This window comes from Cucurbita pepo, chromosome LG03 (genome assembly GCF_002806865.2).
Source record: "Cucurbita pepo subsp. pepo cultivar mu-cu-16 chromosome LG03, ASM280686v2, whole genome shotgun sequence".
NCBI lineage: Eukaryota > Viridiplantae > Streptophyta > Magnoliopsida > Cucurbitales > Cucurbitaceae > Cucurbita > Cucurbita pepo.
In genome coordinates, this window is record NC_036640.1 from 12,348,295 (window position 1) to 12,369,141 (window position 20,847).

The 20,847-nt window shown below is 34.0% G+C and overlaps 4 protein-coding genes across 6 annotated transcripts in view; 3 read left to right on the top strand and 1 right to left on the bottom strand.

The window, feature by feature from the left end:
* Positions 1-2,349: 2,349 nt before the first annotated feature.
* LOC111791404 lies at positions 2,350-6,225 on the top strand. The gene is made up of 5 exons (XM_023672728.1): positions 2,350-2,626; positions 2,722-2,812; positions 4,618-5,316; positions 5,444-5,626; positions 5,868-6,225. Exons 2-5 carry the CDS (start codon positions 2,807-2,809, stop codon positions 5,913-5,915), a joined length of 936 nt encoding a protein of 311 aa, XP_023528496.1. The 5' UTR covers positions 2,350-2,626; positions 2,722-2,806; the 3' UTR covers positions 5,916-6,225.
* A 1,290-nt stretch (positions 6,226-7,515) lies between these two features.
* On the top strand, positions 7,516-10,997 carry LOC111791100. Its single transcript, XM_023672304.1, has 5 exons — positions 7,516-7,761; positions 8,714-8,962; positions 9,047-9,140; positions 9,852-9,985; positions 10,603-10,997. Exons 2-5 carry the CDS (start codon positions 8,741-8,743, stop codon positions 10,846-10,848), a joined length of 696 nt encoding a protein of 231 aa, XP_023528072.1. The 5' UTR covers positions 7,516-7,761; positions 8,714-8,740; the 3' UTR covers positions 10,849-10,997.
* Positions 10,998-11,206: 209 nt separating this feature from the next.
* On the top strand, positions 11,207-17,553 carry LOC111791098. Of its 3 annotated transcripts, XM_023672299.1 has the most exons (13): positions 11,207-11,255; positions 12,045-12,171; positions 12,252-12,363; positions 12,462-12,528; positions 12,736-12,837; positions 12,919-12,983; positions 13,613-13,702; positions 13,938-14,017; positions 14,686-14,902; positions 15,068-15,123; positions 15,528-15,620; positions 16,161-16,344; positions 16,512-17,099. In XM_023672299.1, exons 2-13 carry the CDS (start codon positions 12,095-12,097, stop codon positions 16,629-16,631), a joined length of 1,263 nt encoding a protein of 420 aa, XP_023528067.1. In that variant the 5' UTR covers positions 11,207-11,255; positions 12,045-12,094; the 3' UTR covers positions 16,632-17,099. The 3 variants fall into 3 exon arrangements, with proteins under 3 accessions (XP_023528067.1, XP_023528068.1, XP_023528069.1); XM_023672300.1 differs by lacking the exon at positions 11,207-11,255 and having other exon boundaries at positions 11,935-12,171; positions 12,261-12,363; positions 16,512-17,553; XM_023672301.1 differs by lacking the exon at positions 11,207-11,255 and having other exon boundaries at positions 12,056-12,171; positions 16,512-17,100.
* Positions 17,554-18,017: 464 nt separating this feature from the next.
* Positions 18,018-20,847, bottom strand: part of LOC111791099 (probable magnesium transporter NIPA2) — a 5,348-nt gene continuing 2,518 nt past the window's right edge. The window contains exons 6-9 of the mRNA XM_023672302.1: positions 20,071-20,198; positions 19,835-19,972; positions 18,857-18,949; positions 18,018-18,268 (exon numbers count right to left, since the gene is read on the bottom strand). Coding sequence (XP_023528070.1) covers positions 18,086-18,268; positions 18,857-18,949; positions 19,835-19,972; positions 20,071-20,198 — 542 coding nt within the window. The 3' untranslated portion in view covers positions 18,018-18,085. The remainder of the gene's footprint in view (positions 18,269-18,856; positions 18,950-19,834; positions 19,973-20,070; positions 20,199-20,847) is intronic.

Here is a 20,847-nt window from a genome sequence, read left to right on the forward strand (position 1 = left end):
CAATGCTTTGTGCCACTATAAATAATAGCCGGTTGTGCTCTTCGACTCGGGCGATCCCTCTTCTTTGTTCTCTTCGACTCGGCCGATCCCTCTTCTTTGTTCTCTTCGACTCGGCCGATCCCTGACAGTATCTCAGCCATGTCGTCCAAACAAGGTACGATCTATTGAGCGTTCTTTTCCGATTTCATCTTGGATTCGGTAGTCTCATCGATTGTGTTCTATGTCTTTACAGGAGGGAAAGCAAAGCCTCTGAAGCAACCCAAGATCGAGAAGAAAGATTACGACGAGGTACTCTTTGATTTTTTTCTTTTTCCTTAATGGATCTATGCCGCAAATCTATGTTCTTCCTGATTCTCTTTATTTTTTATACAATTTTTTGGATCGAAGAATTTCAATTTGCCTGATTTTTGGTTTTGGTGTAGTTTTTTTGTGCCTTTTTTCTTATTATTATTTTTAATTGCAAGAATCATTATTGTCCGTTCTATTCAACGGGGAGGGAAGTTCGTGCTAAAACTATTGATTGATGCCCTCACCCGAACTGTCTATTCCATTCATTGGTCATTTTTAATTAATGATCGATCCTTTCACGAGGGAAAAATGGAGGGAACTGCAACTGTCTCTATCTTAATTCGTTGTGGGGATACTCTTCTTTTCAAAACTGAACTGCAACTCTCATTCTGCGTTTTCTCAACAGGTTGATATGGCAAATATTCAAAAGAAGGACGAGGAAAAGGTTAGAACTGAACTTTGAAGTTGAAATCGGTTCTTATTAAAAGAAAAGATTGAAAACAACTGATTTAGATGCTAGTTTTTTATTACTTTTGTTCATTTTGGTTTTTATCTCATTAGTACCGATTCATTCACTAAATTTCTTGCAATATAACCATAAATTTGCATCGAAGGATTTGAATTTTGAGATGTGTAAAATTTATGTTAAAATGTTGTAAGGACATTTTAGAACTACATGAACCAAAATGAACCATGCCAAAATTACTTCCTAGACCATTGGTTGTCTGCTAATTACAATTTTGAGATGTTTGGATGGTTATACAGGCGCTCAGAGAGCTTAGAGCAAAGGCCCAACAGAAGGGGGCGTTTGGAGGAGCTGGGCTGAAGAAGAGCGGGAAGAAATGAGGGCTCCCACGCAATGCATGTACGTACACATTACTTCACGACCTGAAATTGCAAACATCTAATGGCTGCTGTTTAATCAATTGATTGTCTTTCTGTTCTGTGTAAAAGCCTGGGAAGAAGATGATCAATGCTCTTCTCCTGGTTTCTTTATTTCTGGAATGGAATGGATAAACTTCTCATAGTTTAATTTAATAATTTTTGCAATTATCAACGTAAATTTTTTGGGTTGTGTGGGTTTGTTTATTCTAATTTTGTTTTTTAATAAAAGTATGAGGTTAGTTTCTAAAATATTTATTTAACTTAATTAGAATATATATTTTTTAGAAATTACCTTTTAAATAGTTTTAAATCATTTTTAAGAGTTGTGAGGATAAATAATAATATGAAATTAAATACAAATAAAACCAATATGCAAATTTAGATCTTTTTTTCTTTCAAATTTAGATTGTGGGCCATGTTTGTCTCTTTAAAATACAACACTGCAACCTACCACTTTTATTTTATTTTAAATAAAATAAAAGAAAAATAGGGACGTTTAATATATTTGATGGCTAAAAAAACTCAATTTATCTCGGTTGGTTTATGAACTTATTTAGATTTTTATGGCTTATAAGCTTATTAAAATATAATTAATTTTAAAATAAGGTTTGTTTTATAAAAAAAGAAAAACCTTGTACCAAACTAAGGTTAATTTATATATATATATATATATATATATATATATATATATATCACGTTACTCTTTCAAATAGAGTGTATGGCTTATTAGTATACAAAGTATTTGTCAAAATTGAGAGAAAAAAAAGTTCAAACTTTTATGTTATTTTATTTTTGTCTAAATTTGGTCTTTCTACTGTCAATAAATCAAATTTAAAAAAAAAAAATTTAAATAATAACGTTTTTTTATACCACGTGAAAATATAAAACCTATAATCAGAATGTTAATAAAGTTTATTATTTGTTTAATAAAATCAAACCTAAATTTAAAATGATTAAAAATATAATAAAACTCAAAATACAAAATTTTAATTTTTCTGATTTGATAAATTTCTCAAACTAATTATATTTTTTAATATTTATTAGGTGAGAGTGTGAAGTATGCACTATTAATGGGCCGACAGACGGGTCGCTGTCGATGATTTTAATCATCCAGTTGTCAAGTTCGTCGTCTTCATCCCTCATCATTTTTTCCATTTCTCGATATTTTTTTTGCTTTTCTTTATCCAAAGGTTCAGAGAAACAGTGAAAAGGATACAAAAATCTTTCACCTCAATGTGGAGTGAAAAATGTTGTTTTCAAATCATTTTCTTCGTCTCCCCAAATTAATTCATTTCAGTTCGCCGAACTTCTCCGTTCAAAACGGAAATGATTATTTGCAGATCTGTCTTGCAATTGTAATTGCAACTTTATCCGATTTCCAAAGCGTTTTCACATTAATTCTCTGGATTATGCCTCTGGTCCTACTTCGAGTCCAATAATGTCGCTAGAGCAGGTCAATAATTTAATGGAAGTTTGCTTTTCTTTAGTTTATTGGTTTATTGTTCATCATATTTCGATTTTCGTTTGTTTTTAACTTTTTCAGTGCAGGTGGATCTTCGAAGAAGTTAAAATACGATGCTCGATTTCGTTTGAGAGTGTACGGTTTTGGAAGTTAATCCTTGTGCAACTTCAAATGGCTGTGAGTTTTCGAAACTTCTCTGTTCTTCGCGTTCTTCTTCCTTTTTTTTCTTTTCTTATCTGTTTCCAAAACAATGGAGCATACTGAATTTCTTGGATATTTTATTTATTATGAGTTGCGAACTGTTGCGATCTATGATTTGGTCATATTTCTCGGAATTTCTCGAGGCTTTGCTGTTTTACTTGTCTTTTCTTAGTTCAATCACTTGTTGGTGGGAGGGTTCGGACATCTAAACCTCTTCGGTCAAGGTTATATGTCTAAATAAGTTGAGTAATGCTTAGGTTAGCTTATTGTTTTGGAGTTCGTAATGTAGAATCACGGTTGTAATCTCTAGTGTGGGTTGAGCCTTTTGGCTCGGTCGAGGGGATATGCCCAAATCAGTTAAGTAATGCTTAGGTTAGCTTATTGTTTTGCTTCTTTTGATCTCTCCTTTTCTCCTTTATTGGGTTATGGTTGCTTATGGAGGTCGTAATGTAGAATCATGGTCGTAATCTCTAGCATGGGTTGAGTCTTTTAGCTCGGTCAAGGGTATATGTCCAAATCAGCTGAGCAATGCTTAGGTTAGCTTATTGTTTTGCTTGTTTTGATCTCTATTTTTCTTGTTTATCGGGTACTGCTTGCTTATGGAGGTCGTAATGCAGAATCGCAGTCGTAATTTCTAGCGTAGGTTGAGCCTTTTGGCTCGGTCTCCAAATCAGTTGAGTAATGTTTATGTTAGCTTAGGATTTTGCTTGATTTCTCCTTTTCTTCTTTATTCGGTTCTGCTTGCTTATGGAGGTCGTAATGTAGAATCACGGTCATGATCTCTAGCGTGGGTTGAGCTTTTTGGCTCGGTGGAGGCTATATGTCCAAGTCAGTTGAGTAGGCCTAGGTTTGCTTATTGTTTTGCTTGTTTTGATCTCTCTTTTTCTCCTTTATCGGGTTCTGCGTGCTAATGGAGGTCCTAATGTAGAATCATGGTCGTAATATCTAGCGTGGGTTGAGCCTTTTAGCTCGGTCAAGGGTATATGTCCAAATCAGTTGAGCAGTGCTTAGGTTAGCTTATTGTTTTGCTTGTTTTGATCTCTCTTTTTCTCCTTTATCGGGTACTGCTTGCTTATGGAGGTCGTAATGCAGAATCGCGGTCGTAATCTCTAGCGTGGGTTGAGCCTTTTGGCTCCATGTTTTCCTTTCGAGCTAAAATGCGTCCAATGCCAATGTTAATTGCCTTAATTCATGTGGGATATCTTATTCATAAACAATTCATGTGGGATATCTTATTCATAAACAATTCATGGGCAATACCACAACACTGATAACAAGAATGTGATCTTTTACCATGAATTTGATACCGTCTCTGGTTGAGTGATATCTGGATATGCGTCTTTTGGCGAGTAGTTAGAAATATTTCAATATCATGGCTGGATGCTTCTAAGAAAATATTTATCACCATGAGCAAGTTCATCCTTCATTTGAGATTCGGAAATGTTCTGTTTCATTTTTCATACTTGTATGCTTCAATGATAATTTCATAATATCGGTCAAATAATCAGATCATTTTGCACACGAACACGATCCTATTCATAACGAAAAATCTAGTTTCTTTGCTTATGGTTGGTGTTGGATGATAAAAGTCCTACGTCTGCTAATTTAGGGAATAAAGAATTCTCTCTCCATTGGTACGAGGCCTTTTGGGGAAGCCCAAAGCAAAGCCACGAGAGTTTGTGCTCAAAGTGGACAATATCATACCATTGTGGAGAATAGTGTTCGTCTAACAGTTGGTCCTCTAAAAATAGATTAGTAAATATTTTCTTTTACTGCTGCAGCGGAGTTCACAAGTACCAAAATTTGGTAAGTGGGATGATGGGGATGATGTCCCGTATACAGCCTATTTTGACAATGCCACAAAGGCTAAATTAGTGAGGATAAATATGAATGATCCTTCTCTTGACCAAGTGGAGATTTTAGACACAGTGAGGTCAAACTATGAGCAACACAGAATCAAAGAAGGTGTTCTTGTGAGGAGGCAAACCGAGTCTCCATTGCACCACGATGCCCCGGAAATGCCTGGTCGGGATTCTAATGGTATAAAGTCAGCGAAGAGTCGGGGTCAACAAGCATCAAGGCCAAAGCATTCACAAGAAGATTCGGGCTTGGAAGATGGTAACATGAAGAAACCTGTTGATTCCCCTTTGGACCATCAATCAATAGGTCGGGTAAGCTTTAACTCGCCTCGTCATCAACGTCAGGCTAACTCTCCACATCATCAACGCGAGGGCAATAACACGACCAGTAATTCATCGAAAAGGACTACGAGAAATGGCGTAGGTTCTGACTGCAGCATAGAAAATTCACCTCTTCATCCACGGCAGCATCCAAGGAATGAAGCAAAAACTGTCGTACCATCTTCGCCATTACGAGAAAGAAGGGGTGCAGGTTCACCTAAAGGAGGTAGTCATGATGGTTTAGCTCCCTCGACTCCCGGAAGATCACGTCAACGATCTGTTCCTCGGGGCAATGAAACGGTAGCTTCTTTTTCTCATTTCCTTTCATTCACTCTTGAAATATAATGTTCAAGAGTGCTTAATTTTTAATTTCTAGATTTGATATAATGACTTTGAATGACATAATCTCTTGTGTTTGATCTTGCAGCCGGATCGTAGTGCCACTGTCCCAAAATTTGGTGACTGGGATGAGAGCGATCCAACATCATCTGAGAACTACAGTGGCATTTTCACCAGAGTGCGCGAGGAGAGACAATCTGAGGACGGAAGTTTGCCGGTTGGGGTTAATGTTTCTAACACCAAGAGTCGTAATCGCTCTGAAAATTCTAAGGTACGCCATTCTTTAACACGAGATCTTTTACTCTTATTTCCCGTTAAAATCACGACTGAACTCAAAAGCTCAAAAGCAAATCTGTGATTTACCAAATCAAAGGATGATGTGATCATGGATGAGGGGTTGGTTTGTTGGGTGTGATTATTTTGAAAATTTAGCTCAAATGCAGCCATTTTTATGCAAAAGTTTTAGGTTGATCGGAGTTTTGGTAAAAGTACATGATTTATTCTTCATACAGAGATGTGGCTGTTTTCCATGGGGAAATGATTGGTCGGTGTCACGGTGAGTGCGATGATGACACTTATGAGTGCGATTGTGACACTTAGCCTGATGGAACGGTTATGGCGAGGAATTGTTTAATGGAAGTCTGAGTGCCGGCAGGCACATATGGCCAAGAGGTTAGTGGCAAGGCTTTGTTCTTTTTGGGTATATGCTCTATGGATGCCACCACCTCTTTTTTATTCAAAACATTTATCATTGGTGCGGACGTCTGTATTATATCAAATATTATCCAATCAAGTGATCGATAAACTATACTACCTTGTGCCCTTGAATCGGTAACCATCTCTAGAATGAGGATTAGGTTACTATTGTTATTGGAATTTCAATTTTATTGATGAAATATTCCTTAAAAAAAAAAAAAAAAAAACAAAAAAAAAGATAAAAATTAATGTTATATATATATATATATATATATATATATATATTATAAAGGATGACATCTTTTATATTTTACAAGTGTTTCATACATGCCCGAGATGTTGATTAAATCCTTATATGGATAATATGAGTGTTTAAAAAATTCGGTTTTCTCAATAGCTCATTCAATTCAACAAAACGTTTGGATTCGTTCGTCAACTTATTTAAATAATCAATTTAAAAGCAACTTATTTACTATTAATTTTTAAAAATTTATTAATATATTTTTTATACATGTATTTATTTTAATTTTATAATTATGATTTATGTTTCTTGAAAATAGATTTTGAATGTAATTTTTTGAAATATACATTGAGAAACTAAATAAATAAATATTAATATTTTACTTTTATTAAAAATAAAAATAAAAATGAGTTGGGTCTAAAAATATTATTACAATTTACTAATATAGACCATATAATATTCACATGTTTAAAGAAATTAATTTTCATTTAAAGGAAAGGATATAAAACACTTTCTCTTCCTATGAGTGTTGTAGGAAAGAGATTCCTAACTTGTATCAAATCAAACCAATCTTGACCGTTAAAAGCATCCATGGAAAGGGGGAAGAAAGACCGTTTTGAAGTAGAAAATCATGTTGAATTTCTCTTGGTTCTCATCTTATTCAACCATTCAATCATTGGGATCAAAGCTACAAATTTAACATGTTTATAATGAGTGAAGCATTCACTCATTTTCAACCGTTTTTTAGCTTTTCACACGTGTCTCGATAATAAATAGTTGTCATATACCCATATAATCATCTAAGAATGCCCTAATAGTTGTCATAGATCCCTATAACCACCCGAGAACGCTCTAATCGATCCACTAACATCCATTCTTCATAAAGAAGGTCAGGACCGACGATCTAATAATTAACTTGGACAGTTGAGCTTTAGTTCCTAGAACCTGACCTTAAATTTTTTACTCCTAAAGAGGTCAATTTCGGTAATAGAAAAGTAATCCTAAAACTAACGAAACTCGGTTTCAATAGACGGTAGACATATATTTTAATCTAGTACAAGGATTTTTAATCCTNAAAAAAAAAAAAAAACGGCGTAATGAATCCCATTCCGGTTTAATTATGGGCCGGAAAAGTTAATGGGCCTGGCGAGAGCCCACGGCGGGGAGGGGCGGGGAAGAATAAGGGAAGCGCCGAAGAGGACAAAGAGCAACGAAGATGGCAAATAAAGAATAATTTCGAGGAAAGGAGGATCGGTAAGGATGTAAAGTTTTTCAAAGAAAACACCTCTACATATATGGAATGGAAGCCAAGATTGCTTTTATATCGATTGCCGCTCCCTCTTTCCCTTCCCCTTTCTCCCTTTCCTTTCCCCATTTCTTCATCTTCCGCTTCCTCTCGCCAAGTTTCTTGGGTTTCCTCTTTCGATCGGCCTGCTCCAGCCGCAGTCCGCCGTTCCCTTCTCCTCCAGGTACCATCTCCGTTACTATTTTGTTCATACTACTGTTATATTGCTCCAATCATGTTTGTTTTCTCTGATTTGTTGCCTATCTTTTTGTTTCTTGTTTGTTTCTGGTTTTTCTGCTAGGTTTTAATGTGTTTGTGCTTCGTTCTGTGTTTTCGATTCTTGCCTTTTTCCGTTATTCGGCCTAGTTCCGAACTCTTGAACAAAGTCTGTTTAAGGTTTTAGCACGTCTGTTTCAGATTCGAGAAGATGATGCTTTGAATTGCTTGTACTGACGGTTCGATTTCTCTAGGGTTTTAAATGTGTTTTTTGGGGTCTGGTTAGGGCTTAAATCTCAACAATATATTAGCTAAATTAGGGGTTTTATTATTTTTTTTTTAATTTTTTTTTTTGATGTTCATTTGGGGTTTTATTGTCATTTTTATTTTATTTTTAGTTCATTTGGGCCTTTATTTTTAAATCACAGTTTCAAGGGCCATGATTGGAGAAAACAATCCTTGATATAAATGGTCGATTTAGACGGTTTATACAAGTATAAATAGTTTATATAAGATTAAGTTTGAATAATAGAAATTCGAAAAACGGAATCGTCGGTTTCATATTTTAAACTTCGTCACGGTTCTCCGAACTTTGTATAAATTAAACAGATTTTCATTTATAACCACTAAACAGGTTAATTTTGATACGCACTGTCGTTAAAAAAATTAAACAGATTTTCAATTGTGCATCCTATCAATATTCCATTTCACTGGCCTTTTGGTCCTCTAGATTTTGTTCTTGATCAATGATGCGAAAAGGAAGAGAGGTCTGTGTTTCTTGTTTCGTTTTTTTATAACATTTAACTCATTTGTTCAATTCAATGTAGACTTCTAGTGAATTACATTACGGATGATTCAACCTCGTAGTTATTTAGATCTGAATTACTTCTTCATTTCTGTGGATGATTCTACTTTTTCAGGTCTGAAATACACAAAGGGCTGTCGGAATGAGCATTCGAAGTACAAATGATCTACATGAACAGAGAGCAAGAGTTGTTGAGAGAAGAACAAGATTGGACATTGACTTAAATTGTCCACCCCCAGATGAGTGCATTGATCCAACTGGCCCTCATGACGAAGCGGCACAGTACTATAATCGTCACCAAGAACAAGCTACGGACGCGGTTGATGAGGACATTGCTATAATCTCCCCGCGGAAATTTGCTGAAGTATGCAGTATTTTCGGTAAATTATTATGATTATTTGTCTAACTAGGCCACATGAGGAATTTAAGATGGTTCAAATTTTTTTAGGCCAGGAAGAATTTTCGAAGAAACCACTTTGAGAGTAGCTACGGTGTAGTCGTCAGACGTAATGGCAGCACAGAAGTTTATAGTGCTCTCACAGGTTTGTTTCCTTTTCTTTCCAATTCTTAAACTTCTTGATATATATTTCAATAGTTGGTTATTTCTCTCAGATAGTATGGCTACATTACCATTTCCCGGTATTTTATAAGGTACACTCAAGATGTTCTTTTAGAATGTTCAATATATTCACATTCTTGGATTTTTCTTATGTACTTTGAATCTTCTATATCTGGATCCACAAGACTGGTTGAATAAAAATCAGTATAATGCATATTTGAATTATATTTCGTTAGGTAAGAGAAAATCTTATGAAATCAAATCTCTAGTTCTTAACATGCATGCTGTTGTTTAAAGTTTTTATGAGCTTTGTATTTACATAACAATCTTGGGTTTTTGATTTTTATTTCTACTAGTAATCATATGTTCAAAACTTGCTCCTCTTTTCATTGCCAACCAGTTTGTCCAACTTCATTTGCATCCAATTACCTAATTTAACGAACACATTCCTGCCCGAACTTTGAAAATTATTTTGATTGCAGTTAACCGTGAAATTACCATTCTTTTGATTGAAGGCATTTTTTGTAGTTTGCCTCCTTTTTTGTGTCCCTTTATATTCTTTCTTTCATTTATCTCAATGAAACCTGGTTATATTCATAAGGGGAAAAAACAGTGAAATGAATTAACACATTTATTATCATTTATTACTCTGTTGCCAATCTGCTTATGTAACCTGTTTTCAACTATTTTGCAGATGTATCAAGTTGGCCCCCCTTTACAATTTGGTCGCCCCGTACGATTAGGAATAGTGTATCCATACAGGAACAACAAACAACTCACAACTTGGACCTCCGCTTAAGCTGTGAAACCAGTAGTAGGGCCACTAAGGTAATACTAATTTAGTGGTTATTTTCACCTGCAAAAACTTGGAGTTGCCTGTTCATCTGTGTATATATTGAAACTGAATATAATGTGTTCTGAAAAATTCAGGCTTCATTCGATGAAAGTTGCATTATTGATTTCTGTTATTAAATAATGTGGCTGTTTACTGAAGATTTATTTGTTCCTTTCTTCTACACAGAAGTATAACCCAAATGGGAAAAAAAGGAAAAAGAACTTTTCTAAAATCTCTAGGAAAACCTTGATTCAAGTTTTGATCCATAAAGTTCAAATCCTTCGGTTAATCCCTTGTGAATTTGGAATATCTTTTAGATGCTTTTCTTCCGTGCAAACATCTCAAACCAATCTGTTAAAAATTTGCTTCATCTTGTGCAAGTTTCTGTGAGGGCCATAGATTGCCATTGATTCAAGTTTCAGTTGGCACAAAACTTGGGCAATGATTTGAGCGAAGTCTTAACCAACTTCAAAACCACAAAATATTTGAGGTTCAATGCGTAATGATGCCAATATCTGAAGTAGATCTATGATGTTAATCACTGATTAACATCATTTTCCCATCCTTGTTTAGTAGAACTTGAAATTGAACTGTTATCTCCTTATTGCAGGTAAAAACTGACATTGTTATTCCTTCTGCACCTGCACTAAATAGTAGCAACACACCTGCAGATCGGAAGTTGCGGTGTGCGATCTGCATAGAACCATTGGTCGAAGAAACGACGACAAAATGCGGGCACATTTTCTGCAGGAATTGCATTGAAATAGCCATTGCTACTCAACACAAATGTCCCATATGTCGGCGTAAGCTTAGAAAACGAGATATTATTCGGATTTACCTTCCTTTTTCGAGTTAAAAAGAACAAAAAAAAAATATGAACACAACACAAGAATATTGCTTCTGTGTATTATGTATTCTTTTTCTGATGACGACAACGACATAGACGACTAGATTTGTACTTGCACACAGTTGCATTAACAAATATAGATTTCTTGATTTCTTCTTTCTGTATGGAATGAAACTAAAAACAAAAAGAACTAAAATCTCTTTGATGAGGTGTACTCTCTACTTGTATTTGAGTTCAAATAGTTCATTGATTAGAAAGGGGTGAATGAATGATTTGGCCCTCTTCTTTGCCTTATAATGCCTTTCTGTCTTCTTACTCTAAGCATATATTTTGTGTTCCTCAGCCTGAACAAGCCCTTTATGAATGCCTTTCTTCTTCCTCGTTTATCCATGGCGGTAACGAATCTCAAACCCCAGGTGCCTTTGCCTCTACTCAATTCTGCTTTTCTCTTTCTTTCTCAACCAATTTAACAACAAATACTAATTATATCGGATCCCGTTTTTTATTTTCTTTTTTCCTTTTGGGTCGGAGACTAGTCGAGGATTTTGATTTGATCATCTTTTGCAGTCTTTCAGTGTGTTACATCAGTGTCGAGAAGTTTCTTTGAGGCGTGTGTTACATTAGTGTTCATAAGTTCTTTTTGAGGTGTTTAACTTGAGCGTGTGTAATCAGTGTCGTGAAGTTTCTTTGAGGCGTATAACTTGAGCTTGGCTCGGTTTAGAGAGTGCTCTTCAATGGTCAAAGAGTTTATTCTTTCTCCTTTCGTGAAAATGAGTGTTTTTGTGATATTTTAAACGATCTTTAGGTGGAATTCCGATTCAATAAAAATAAAATTTTATTTCACTTTTAAAATATATAAATTTAAAAATTCAAAAATTGTGTTATTATTTTATATATTATATAGTATTGTATTGTACATATTTTAATTTAACAAAAATAATTGAGTTTATTAAAATGAAATATTATATGTACTAAAGTTTTTTTTTTAGTGAAAATGGTAAAAATTATATAAATTACGCGGTGAAAATTGATTTAAGTCAATAATTTAGAGGTAAAAATTGAATTTTTTACTATATATTTTTAAAACTCCTTCTGCTTCTCAATTACGCGGGCAAAATCTTGCATCCAAAGCCCATTATTCAAGCGCTCGCCACGGGGATACTAAAAATTCTCTCCACTTCTCTCTCGTTTTGAGTTTCGCTCAGGGGAATAACGCGAGGAATCTCTCTCGGTTCTGTGCGAATTCCGGCTGTCGATGGAGAAAACAATGCCGGAATCGATGGAAGCTACACCGTCTGTGTCTTCAAGCCTCGATCTCCAAGCAGTTCGCAGGTTTCTCTCTGTCTTGTTTCTGTGTGCACTAATTACGTGTAGCAATGTATAATCCGACGTCATTTTTACTTAAACTGAAGTCGCATCAGCGAGCTAGAAGAGTTGCAGAGATCTTTGGAGGAAGATGAAGCTTATTGCACGGATTCATTAGGTTCTGAGAAGTTACTGAAGGAATGCGCTCTCCATCTCGAGGTTTTCTATTGCCGATTATTTTACTTTTCTACATCCCTTACTTTTTCTCTCTCGTGTTGAAAGAAAAACTCGTGGCTCTTATTCTTTGAAATGTGCAGAGCAGGCTGCAGCAGGTTCTGTCAGAATGCTCTAACGTTGATAGTTTCTTGAGGATTGATGATTTAGGTAATTCTGTTAAGCTTACTTATGAATTTACTATGGTTTGAATGCATTTATGTGTGCATTTCACAATTTCGTCCTCCATTCTGTTAGATGAATTTTCCTTCATTTTAGTAACTGCTACTAGATTAATGATTTATGTTTCCTTTCCTGCGCTTTGATCGATTTCTCCAATGTTTTTTTTCCTTCACAACTTTTTAAATCTCTTTCTAGATGCATATGTGGAACACATGAAAGAGGAACTCGTTGCGGTGGAAGCTGAAAGCAGCAAAATCTCTAATGAGATAGAGGTTCTTAAGAGAACCAATATAGAAGGCAATCTCTTCGTTTATGTTTTGATTTATACTTTTTAGCCTCCTATTTGTACTGACGTCCTTCTTTTGCTTCCGATCACAGGTTCTAATAAATTAGAGGTGGATCTCGAATTATTAAATGTGTCGTTAGATCGTTTTACATCACAGGTTAGTCTCCATTGCAAAACAGTTTGTACGACACCAACAGTTACTAGACTAGGATGAGCGGAGGAAGACAATGATTTAACTTAAATTTTCTTAAAAGTTGCCTGACTTAAATGTTGAAAAGAATTAAATCCAACTATGGAAGGTGTTTGTGACTTGTATTCATTTCAGTAATTGGGCGAATGAGAAATTAGGGCAAAAACCAGATGGATGAAGGTCGAGGAAGTGTAATATCTGAAATTTTTAGACGAACTCATATTATGTAGGCTCTTGCTCCTTACGTTATTTAAAGAAAATAAACTGTACAATATATTGGATTAGATATTCTGCCAAGCTGTTTCGAGACATTACTACTAATGTTTGATTTTTCCTTCCGTCTTTGTTGTTGTTGATTTTTTTTTTTTTTNTTTTTTTTTTTTTTTTTTTTTTTTTTTTTTTTTTTTTTTTTTTTTTTTTTTTTTTTTTTTGCAATGATTTAAGTTCACTTTTTCCTTATTTTCAATTTGATTTTGAGGTTTGATTTTCTCTATTATTTTTGGCGTATGATCAACATAGCTTGTTTATAGGCCTAATAAAAGTTCCTCCCTTGTGAGAATGTCTGTCACCATGTTCTCTTCATTACAATCTTGCAGGATCCTGAGAATGAAACATTTAATTTCTGCTCTATGAACGGTGAAGACCAAATGAACGTGATAGTTGACCCTGAATGCAATGCTTTTGAGGTCTTTTCTATTACCTTATTACTTCTAACTTTGTTTTTATTGTCACATGTTCTTTTTATTCAATTTTGATCAATTATAAGCACGTTTCTAGGGAGCAGTCGATCTAATGAGCTTAATTAAGCCATGGTTCCATTTACTGTTTCAATCATGGTATTGTAGCTCAATGAAAAACTATATGTGGTTTGACTAATTCTGAAGTTGTTCTTTTCTTCGAAACTCTTTATGCTTCTTCCAGGTTTTGGAACTTGATAGTCATATTGAGAAGAATAAAAGAATCCTGAAATCTTTGCAGGAAGTAGATGAGATATTTAAAAGGTAATATGTGTTTTGAGGTTTTAATTTTTGTATCCAAATCTCCCGACCTTCAAACCTCTTCAGTTATGCAACTTAGTTATGACTTTAAACCACTTCTCCCGATCCAATTGTTCATCTTGCCCTCAGGTTTGAAATATCATAAATCTGAAAATTTTCTCTTTGTTGAATCCTCCTTCCCTCGGAGCATGAAACCTTCGTTTTATAAAATGGATTATGATTATGCCACGATCCTAAAGGGAGTTGCCATGGCGCTGCCCTCGATTTAGGCAGAAATTAAAATTTTGGAGTGCCATGACCTCATAAGGGAATTGTCATGGTGTTGTGCTGTAGCATCACTGCGCCTTCTTGTAGTGCTCTTTTCTTGCCTTTTCTTTGTTCTGCAGAGCCCCACGATTCTGTAACAACCACCTAGGCACCATTCTCTTGCCGCCTTTGTATGGTCTTCTTCTTGCACACAGGCTGATTTTTCTCTAAATATCTCTTAAAACCTTCACTTTCTCTACTTGTTTTTGTTCTACACAATAAAAATTCACGTGCACAAATCTGACACAATCAACACAAAACTAACAGTAATCAAGTTATAATCCTTATGAATTATAGCCCACTAAGTGCTATCAATCTAGTAATGACTTCTCTCTCCCTCCCTCCTCATAACTCTCTCCCTCTAGTTTGGATGTTGTTGAACAGGTTGAGGACACAATTGGAGGTCTGAAGGTCATTGATGTTGCTGATAATTTCATTAGATTGTCATTACGTACACATATTCCAAACTTGGAAGATTTTTCAAGCTTACAGAAACTTGAAGGAATGATCGAGCCATCGGAATTGAATCACGAGTTGCTAATAGAAGTTTTGGAAGGAACAATGGAGCTAAAGAATGCCGAGGTATCCCTTTAATTGGTTATGTATCGTAACTAATTGTATCCACGGTTATCATGGTCTAGTTCTTATTAGAGTTTAAAATCCAAGTAATTCCATCTGTTGGCACCTCTCTCTCTCCCATCAATGTAAATTCTGTTGACGGAGCTTAATTCATTAGTATTTTCACAGATCTTTCCTGGTGATGTCCACTTGCACGATATCATCAATGCTTCAAAGTCAGTCAGGTTTGTTTTCTATAAGATTCATGTATACTCACACTGTACTCAAGAATAATTGAAGAGGTTGGTCTTTTATTTTACAGTAGTATAGCACTGACAATGTTACATACTTATAGTCTTATTCGTTTACATATTCTTGTTAGATGTCAATTTGATCTACCTGCTTTATTAACTGGCGTTGTACAACTTTCACCAATTATATTGGTTTGCTGGAATCATAGATGAAACTGTTTGAGTTGAATTGCAATGACATGAGGGATAATAATATGTAACTCAAAAAAGCATATAATAGTGACATCACCTCTATTTATACGTAATTGTAATGATTTGGTCATAAATTTTCCAGACTTTTTACTTATTGAACAGAATGCAATTTATCTGACCCGTTCATTTTGCTTTTGACTGAGCAGCAATTCATTGGAATGGTTTGTGAAAAAAGTACAAGATAGAATTGTTTTGTGTACTCTTAGGCGATTTGTTGTGAAGAGTGCAAACAAGTCAAGGTGAGACTCGTAAAATTTTCAGATCTTTTGTATAATTAGAAGTAATGTATAAGATAGGTTTTTCTTTTTTGTCTTTTTTCATTTTGTGGAGTACTCTCTATGTCCATAAAGGAATTTCCCAACCCATATTTCCCATTTTCGAAAATGACTCGGGATGGGGAATGCACTATCTTTCGCTTCCCTTACTTCCCTCTTTTCTCCTTCCTTCGTTCCTAGCCATCCAGTTAGATATGTACAGAAAATTCTTTCCGCTGGGATCATACTTTCTCCTTTCGAGTCACTTTTGGCTACCATTGAATTCTTGGTAGATAGGGTTTCCTAGGCCCCTAGGCTGGGATAGGTTGCTTTCAGTCCTCCTTCCTATACAACCGCTTAACAGCCTTTGCATACAAGTAGATCGCTATGCACGACTTCTTGGTAAGACTATCAGCAGCCACTAATCATCATTATTGCCTTACTTCATCATCGTATTTGAGAGTAAAGTAATGTAATTCTATATTTTAGTTGTTTTTGGGACTGAAATGCTTACTCTTGATGCAGTCATTCCTTTGATTACATAGACCAAGACGAAACGATAGTATGTTCTATGATTGGAGGGATTGATGCGTTTATTAAGGTGTCTCAAGGCTGGCCACTAGCCGATTCTCCACTGAAACTTGTATCACTCAAGAGCTCAGACCATTATACAAAAGGTGCTTCCTTAAGCCTCGTTTGCAAGGTGGAGGTAAGATGGATATTTTTAGTTTTTGTTCATTGTCTTTGCCTCTCTTTGATACCTAAAAAGGGCTTTGGTAAATCAAATTATTTTTACTTTTTTATTTTTATTTTTCTATGGTTATCATTAGGGTATTACGTGCATATTCATAATCCGATTATGTTTGCACCCTTCAGAAAATGGCAAATTCCTTGGACGCACGTATTCGCCAAAATCTATCAAGCTTTGCAGACGCTGTTGAAAAAATATTGAAGGAGCAAATGCATTTAGAACTCCAAGCTGACAGTGGTCTTTGACGATTAAGAACTTTGGTTCATCATGCAATTCAGGTTTCTCAATTCTACATCCTCTACTAGTATAAGTATCACGTGATATTGCTGTTGATGATTTTTCATGCCGAAAATTTTAGCTCGATTATTGATTGCTATTATTATTATTATTTGCCCTTTTGTGTGTATAGGCTTAAAATATTGTTGTTTTGTTTATTTATTGTTATTATTTTTGTATAATTGGGATATCCAAAGCCCATCCCAGTAGTTTATAGAGGACTTGGGGAGGCGACAAGTGGTTAATTTTAGGCTAAATCATAAAAATAAAAATAAAAAGTCCTTAATTCCTAATATCTTTTTAAAAGTTGTAACATTACCTAACCTTTTATAAATGCTTTAAAACTAATGAAGTAGAAATATTGTAAAATTTTGATTGAAAGTGGGACATGGAATAGTGTAGTGATGACCTAGATCGAGTTAAAATTCGAATTTTCATTTTTGATCATTGTCATACTAATTCTCGGTTCTAATTTCCATTCAAAATTCTAAAATATTTCTTCTCAAATTGTAGTTTTGAAATGTTTATAAAGGTTAATGAGTAATATTGCAACTTTTAAATGAAAGGATTAGAATTTGTGACCATAGATAGGTGAACGAGGGAGATAGTATATATCTATTCTAAATATTAGGCATCTGAAGCTGAGAACTTAGAAAAATTCTATAAACCTCTCAAGTAAATCTATCAAGTTGTTAGCAACGTATGAGAAGAATTAGGTACAGTAGCCAATAGAAGTGAATGGATGTGGCTTTTGATAATAATGAGGATTCAGTTGCCAATTTGACTATGTATCAACAATACTCAAATTACTCACTTCTGAAACAATTACAATTGTTGAATAATCAAAACCATTTAGAACCTTCCCAAATCCAAATCCAAACCCAAACCCAAACCAAAATCCAAATCCAAACCCTAACCCTAACCCTAACCAAAATCCAAATACAAACCCTAACCCAAACCCAAACCCAAACCCAACCCCAAGCCCAATCCCAAACCCAAACCCAAACCAAGGATGTCTACAGAAATTTGAAATGTATCCTCAAATGTTAGCCTGGTAACTTCTATTGAGTACCTTACATTGTTTAATACAATCTGTAATATATATTTTCTGTTCTTTTCTTTTTTAAAATTAGTATTTAAATTTGTACCTCACAAGATGAAACGTGAGAAGCAGTCCCTTGAGAACTCCATTTGCTAGTGTGCCTGCCACTTGGTTTGGCTTGGTGCAATAAAATAACAAGAATCTTCCATCCAAAAAATTGCCCCCTACCAATGATATTCTTGGATGATGAGCTCTGAGAGAGAGNTTAATGTAGACGCTGCATTTCTTTTGATTATTGTTTCATTCTTGGATGGAGAGGGAAAAGATTGGGCCTGTGATGCTCTGCTGCTTTTAACTTTTGTTTACAATGGCTGCTGTGTGTTAGTCAGAATTTGTGTTGTTGGTATTATGTCGTTGTTTCGGCGACCTAGCAACAGCTGAGACTTCGGAGGAGGACGTATTACCCATATCCCTGGTTTTATGCAGCAGAAAAGTTCCCGAAAGAATGGTAACAAAACCACATAGTTCGGTAGCTATTTGTGATGCACTTTGTGAATCCCATTCCTGTAGGTAATAATACAACCACAGCACAAAGAAAGGGAAATTAAATTAGGAAAAACAACCTATAACATATCTTGGTGCTACAAATATTTGCTCATAGTACTCAATGGCCCAAATAACTCGGATTTTTAAATAATTAAAAATTCAAGAATAACCTAAACAAAACTCATCCAGTATGTACCATATCTAAAGACTTGACCGGACCAACATAAAACTTTGACACAAAACACAAACAAAGCTCATCTAGGGGTATAAAAAGAATAGAGGATGTTTGGAAGTAATTTTGAAATTGTTAAAATTTCTTGTCATTCAAAATCACTTCAGAATATTCTTTTAATTTATACTTTTAATGTGATTTTTATGTAATTAAAATTGATTTTGAATCTGCATGGATCTTGAAAGTAAAAAAATTGATTTTAACTTTTTTAAAAACCATTTCTAAACATGACTTTTGACCAAGTTTTGCATTGCATTTTATTATATATATATTATATAATTTGAGGAAATAAAACAGTTTTAAAGACGACACACATAGGCATCAGTGAGAAATGGTATCAGATTTTAGGGGAAGAATAAATGGGTATAAATTACCTTAAACATAATCATACTGGCAAGAATGGTGAGTGATGTGAACATCACATAGTAAACCGGAGAGACTACAGCAGTGTTAAAGGTGTCCAGAGCCTGCAGAATGAATATCAATGGTATTCCACTATCATCAGAATATTTAATGTCTTCATTTTACTACATACAAACACAATATAAATATACATACTAACAGAAATGCTTTCTAAGATTTTGAATCAAATTGTAAATGTTTTTCAAATTTTGTATAGTTTTTTATCAAATAATCGAGAGTTATTTTTCAAATTTTAAGCTTCCTAAAAAATACTTACTGCTGTGCTCACTTTCACTTAAAAATGATTTTTTTTCAAAAGTAATTTAAAATTCATTTTTTATTGAAAACTTTAAAATTCATTATCTATCTTTGGACCTTTATACTCATTTTTTATGGTATAACCAAGCGTTCTTTTTAATTATCGTCTCTTAATTTACATTATCATTCTATAATGAGTGATTCAAACTAAATGTTTGTCACTTAGTTTGACTTATTTTTGAATTACTAAAAGTTTCTCTATTTCATTTTTAACCTTTCTTAAACTGGTAGTGTTTTTTTCTTTTTTATATTAAAGAAATAAAGAATAACGAAAAGTAGTCTAAAAGGTTCTAAAAACTGAAAGGAAAAAAAACATAAAGTACTTTTCGTTCAAGCATTTAATTATTTTTTGAAATAAAAAAAAAAAAGTATTTTCTTTATGAAATACCAACAGAAATGCTTTCTAAGATTTTGAATAAAAAAGTGTTTTTCATTAAAAATATTTTTCAAAATTTGTGTACTTTTTGTAAAATTATCAACGAGTTATTTTAAAAAATTTATACTTTTCTCTAATTTTTTTTTAAAAAAACCTCTTTCAATTAAAATCTTACAGTGCTCTTAAACTATTTTTTAAAAAGATCAATAAAAACAGGAGGGGAATAAATCAATAATGAAACAAAACAAGTATTTACCTTGTTTAAGTAGTTCACCTGCAAAATGCTACCTCCTATCACAACGGTGGTAAAAAACCACGTCTCAAAGTATTTAAACTGATTCATCCCGGAGAAAGTCAGTTTAAGTGCAATTCCTACTGCTTTAACGCTCATAACCTACAAATTAAACTCCAAACTAATTGAAGAAGACATGGAGAAAGTACTGAAAATGATAAACATATATGAAATGAAGCTTAGTGAGATGGTGAACCAACCGTAAGAGAACCCATTAAAGAACAAATTCCAACATAAACAACCATGTGGGTCTGCCCATATTTTGGCACATATCGAACAATCAGAACAGCAACTAGAACCAAAACTATCACCGAGTATACTAGAAAACCTGGTAACAACCAATGTGTCGTGTTAATTATCTAAAACACTAAACATGTTGTGCTTAAATCAAATTAGTTATACCATACAATACGCCCTTCTTCACAATTCGGTTTCAGTTTTCTCTATTTGAACAATTTCAATTTTACCTCACTCTTTTAACTGAAACTAATGGTAAAAATATTGTAGTTTAACTGAAAGTTTTATTTTACCTCACTCTTAATTTTTTGGAGGTACTACAATGGAAGTTGCTGTTAAAGGGTTATTTTAAAACAAATTAAAATATTGAGGTAAAGTAAAACATTTAAAATATTTTGTGCTTAAATCAAATTAATTATACCATATAATACGCTCTTCTTTTAAAACCAAATTAATGGTAAAAAAAATATTCCAAATATATTACTTAAAATATTGAGGTAAGGTAAAAAATTTAAAACATTATTCCAAAGTCGAATTAAATTATATCCATTTGGAATATTTTATATTATTTAGACCATATAAAAGGGAGAAAATAGTTCTTATCAATAAATTTTTACCATAAATAGGTGGTAAACTAAAAAATACATGGCAATTTTTACTATTTTTTCAAATTTTATTAATTTCAACAAAAATAGGCATTGCACGAATTTATTTAAATTGAATGAATGCATAGAATTGAA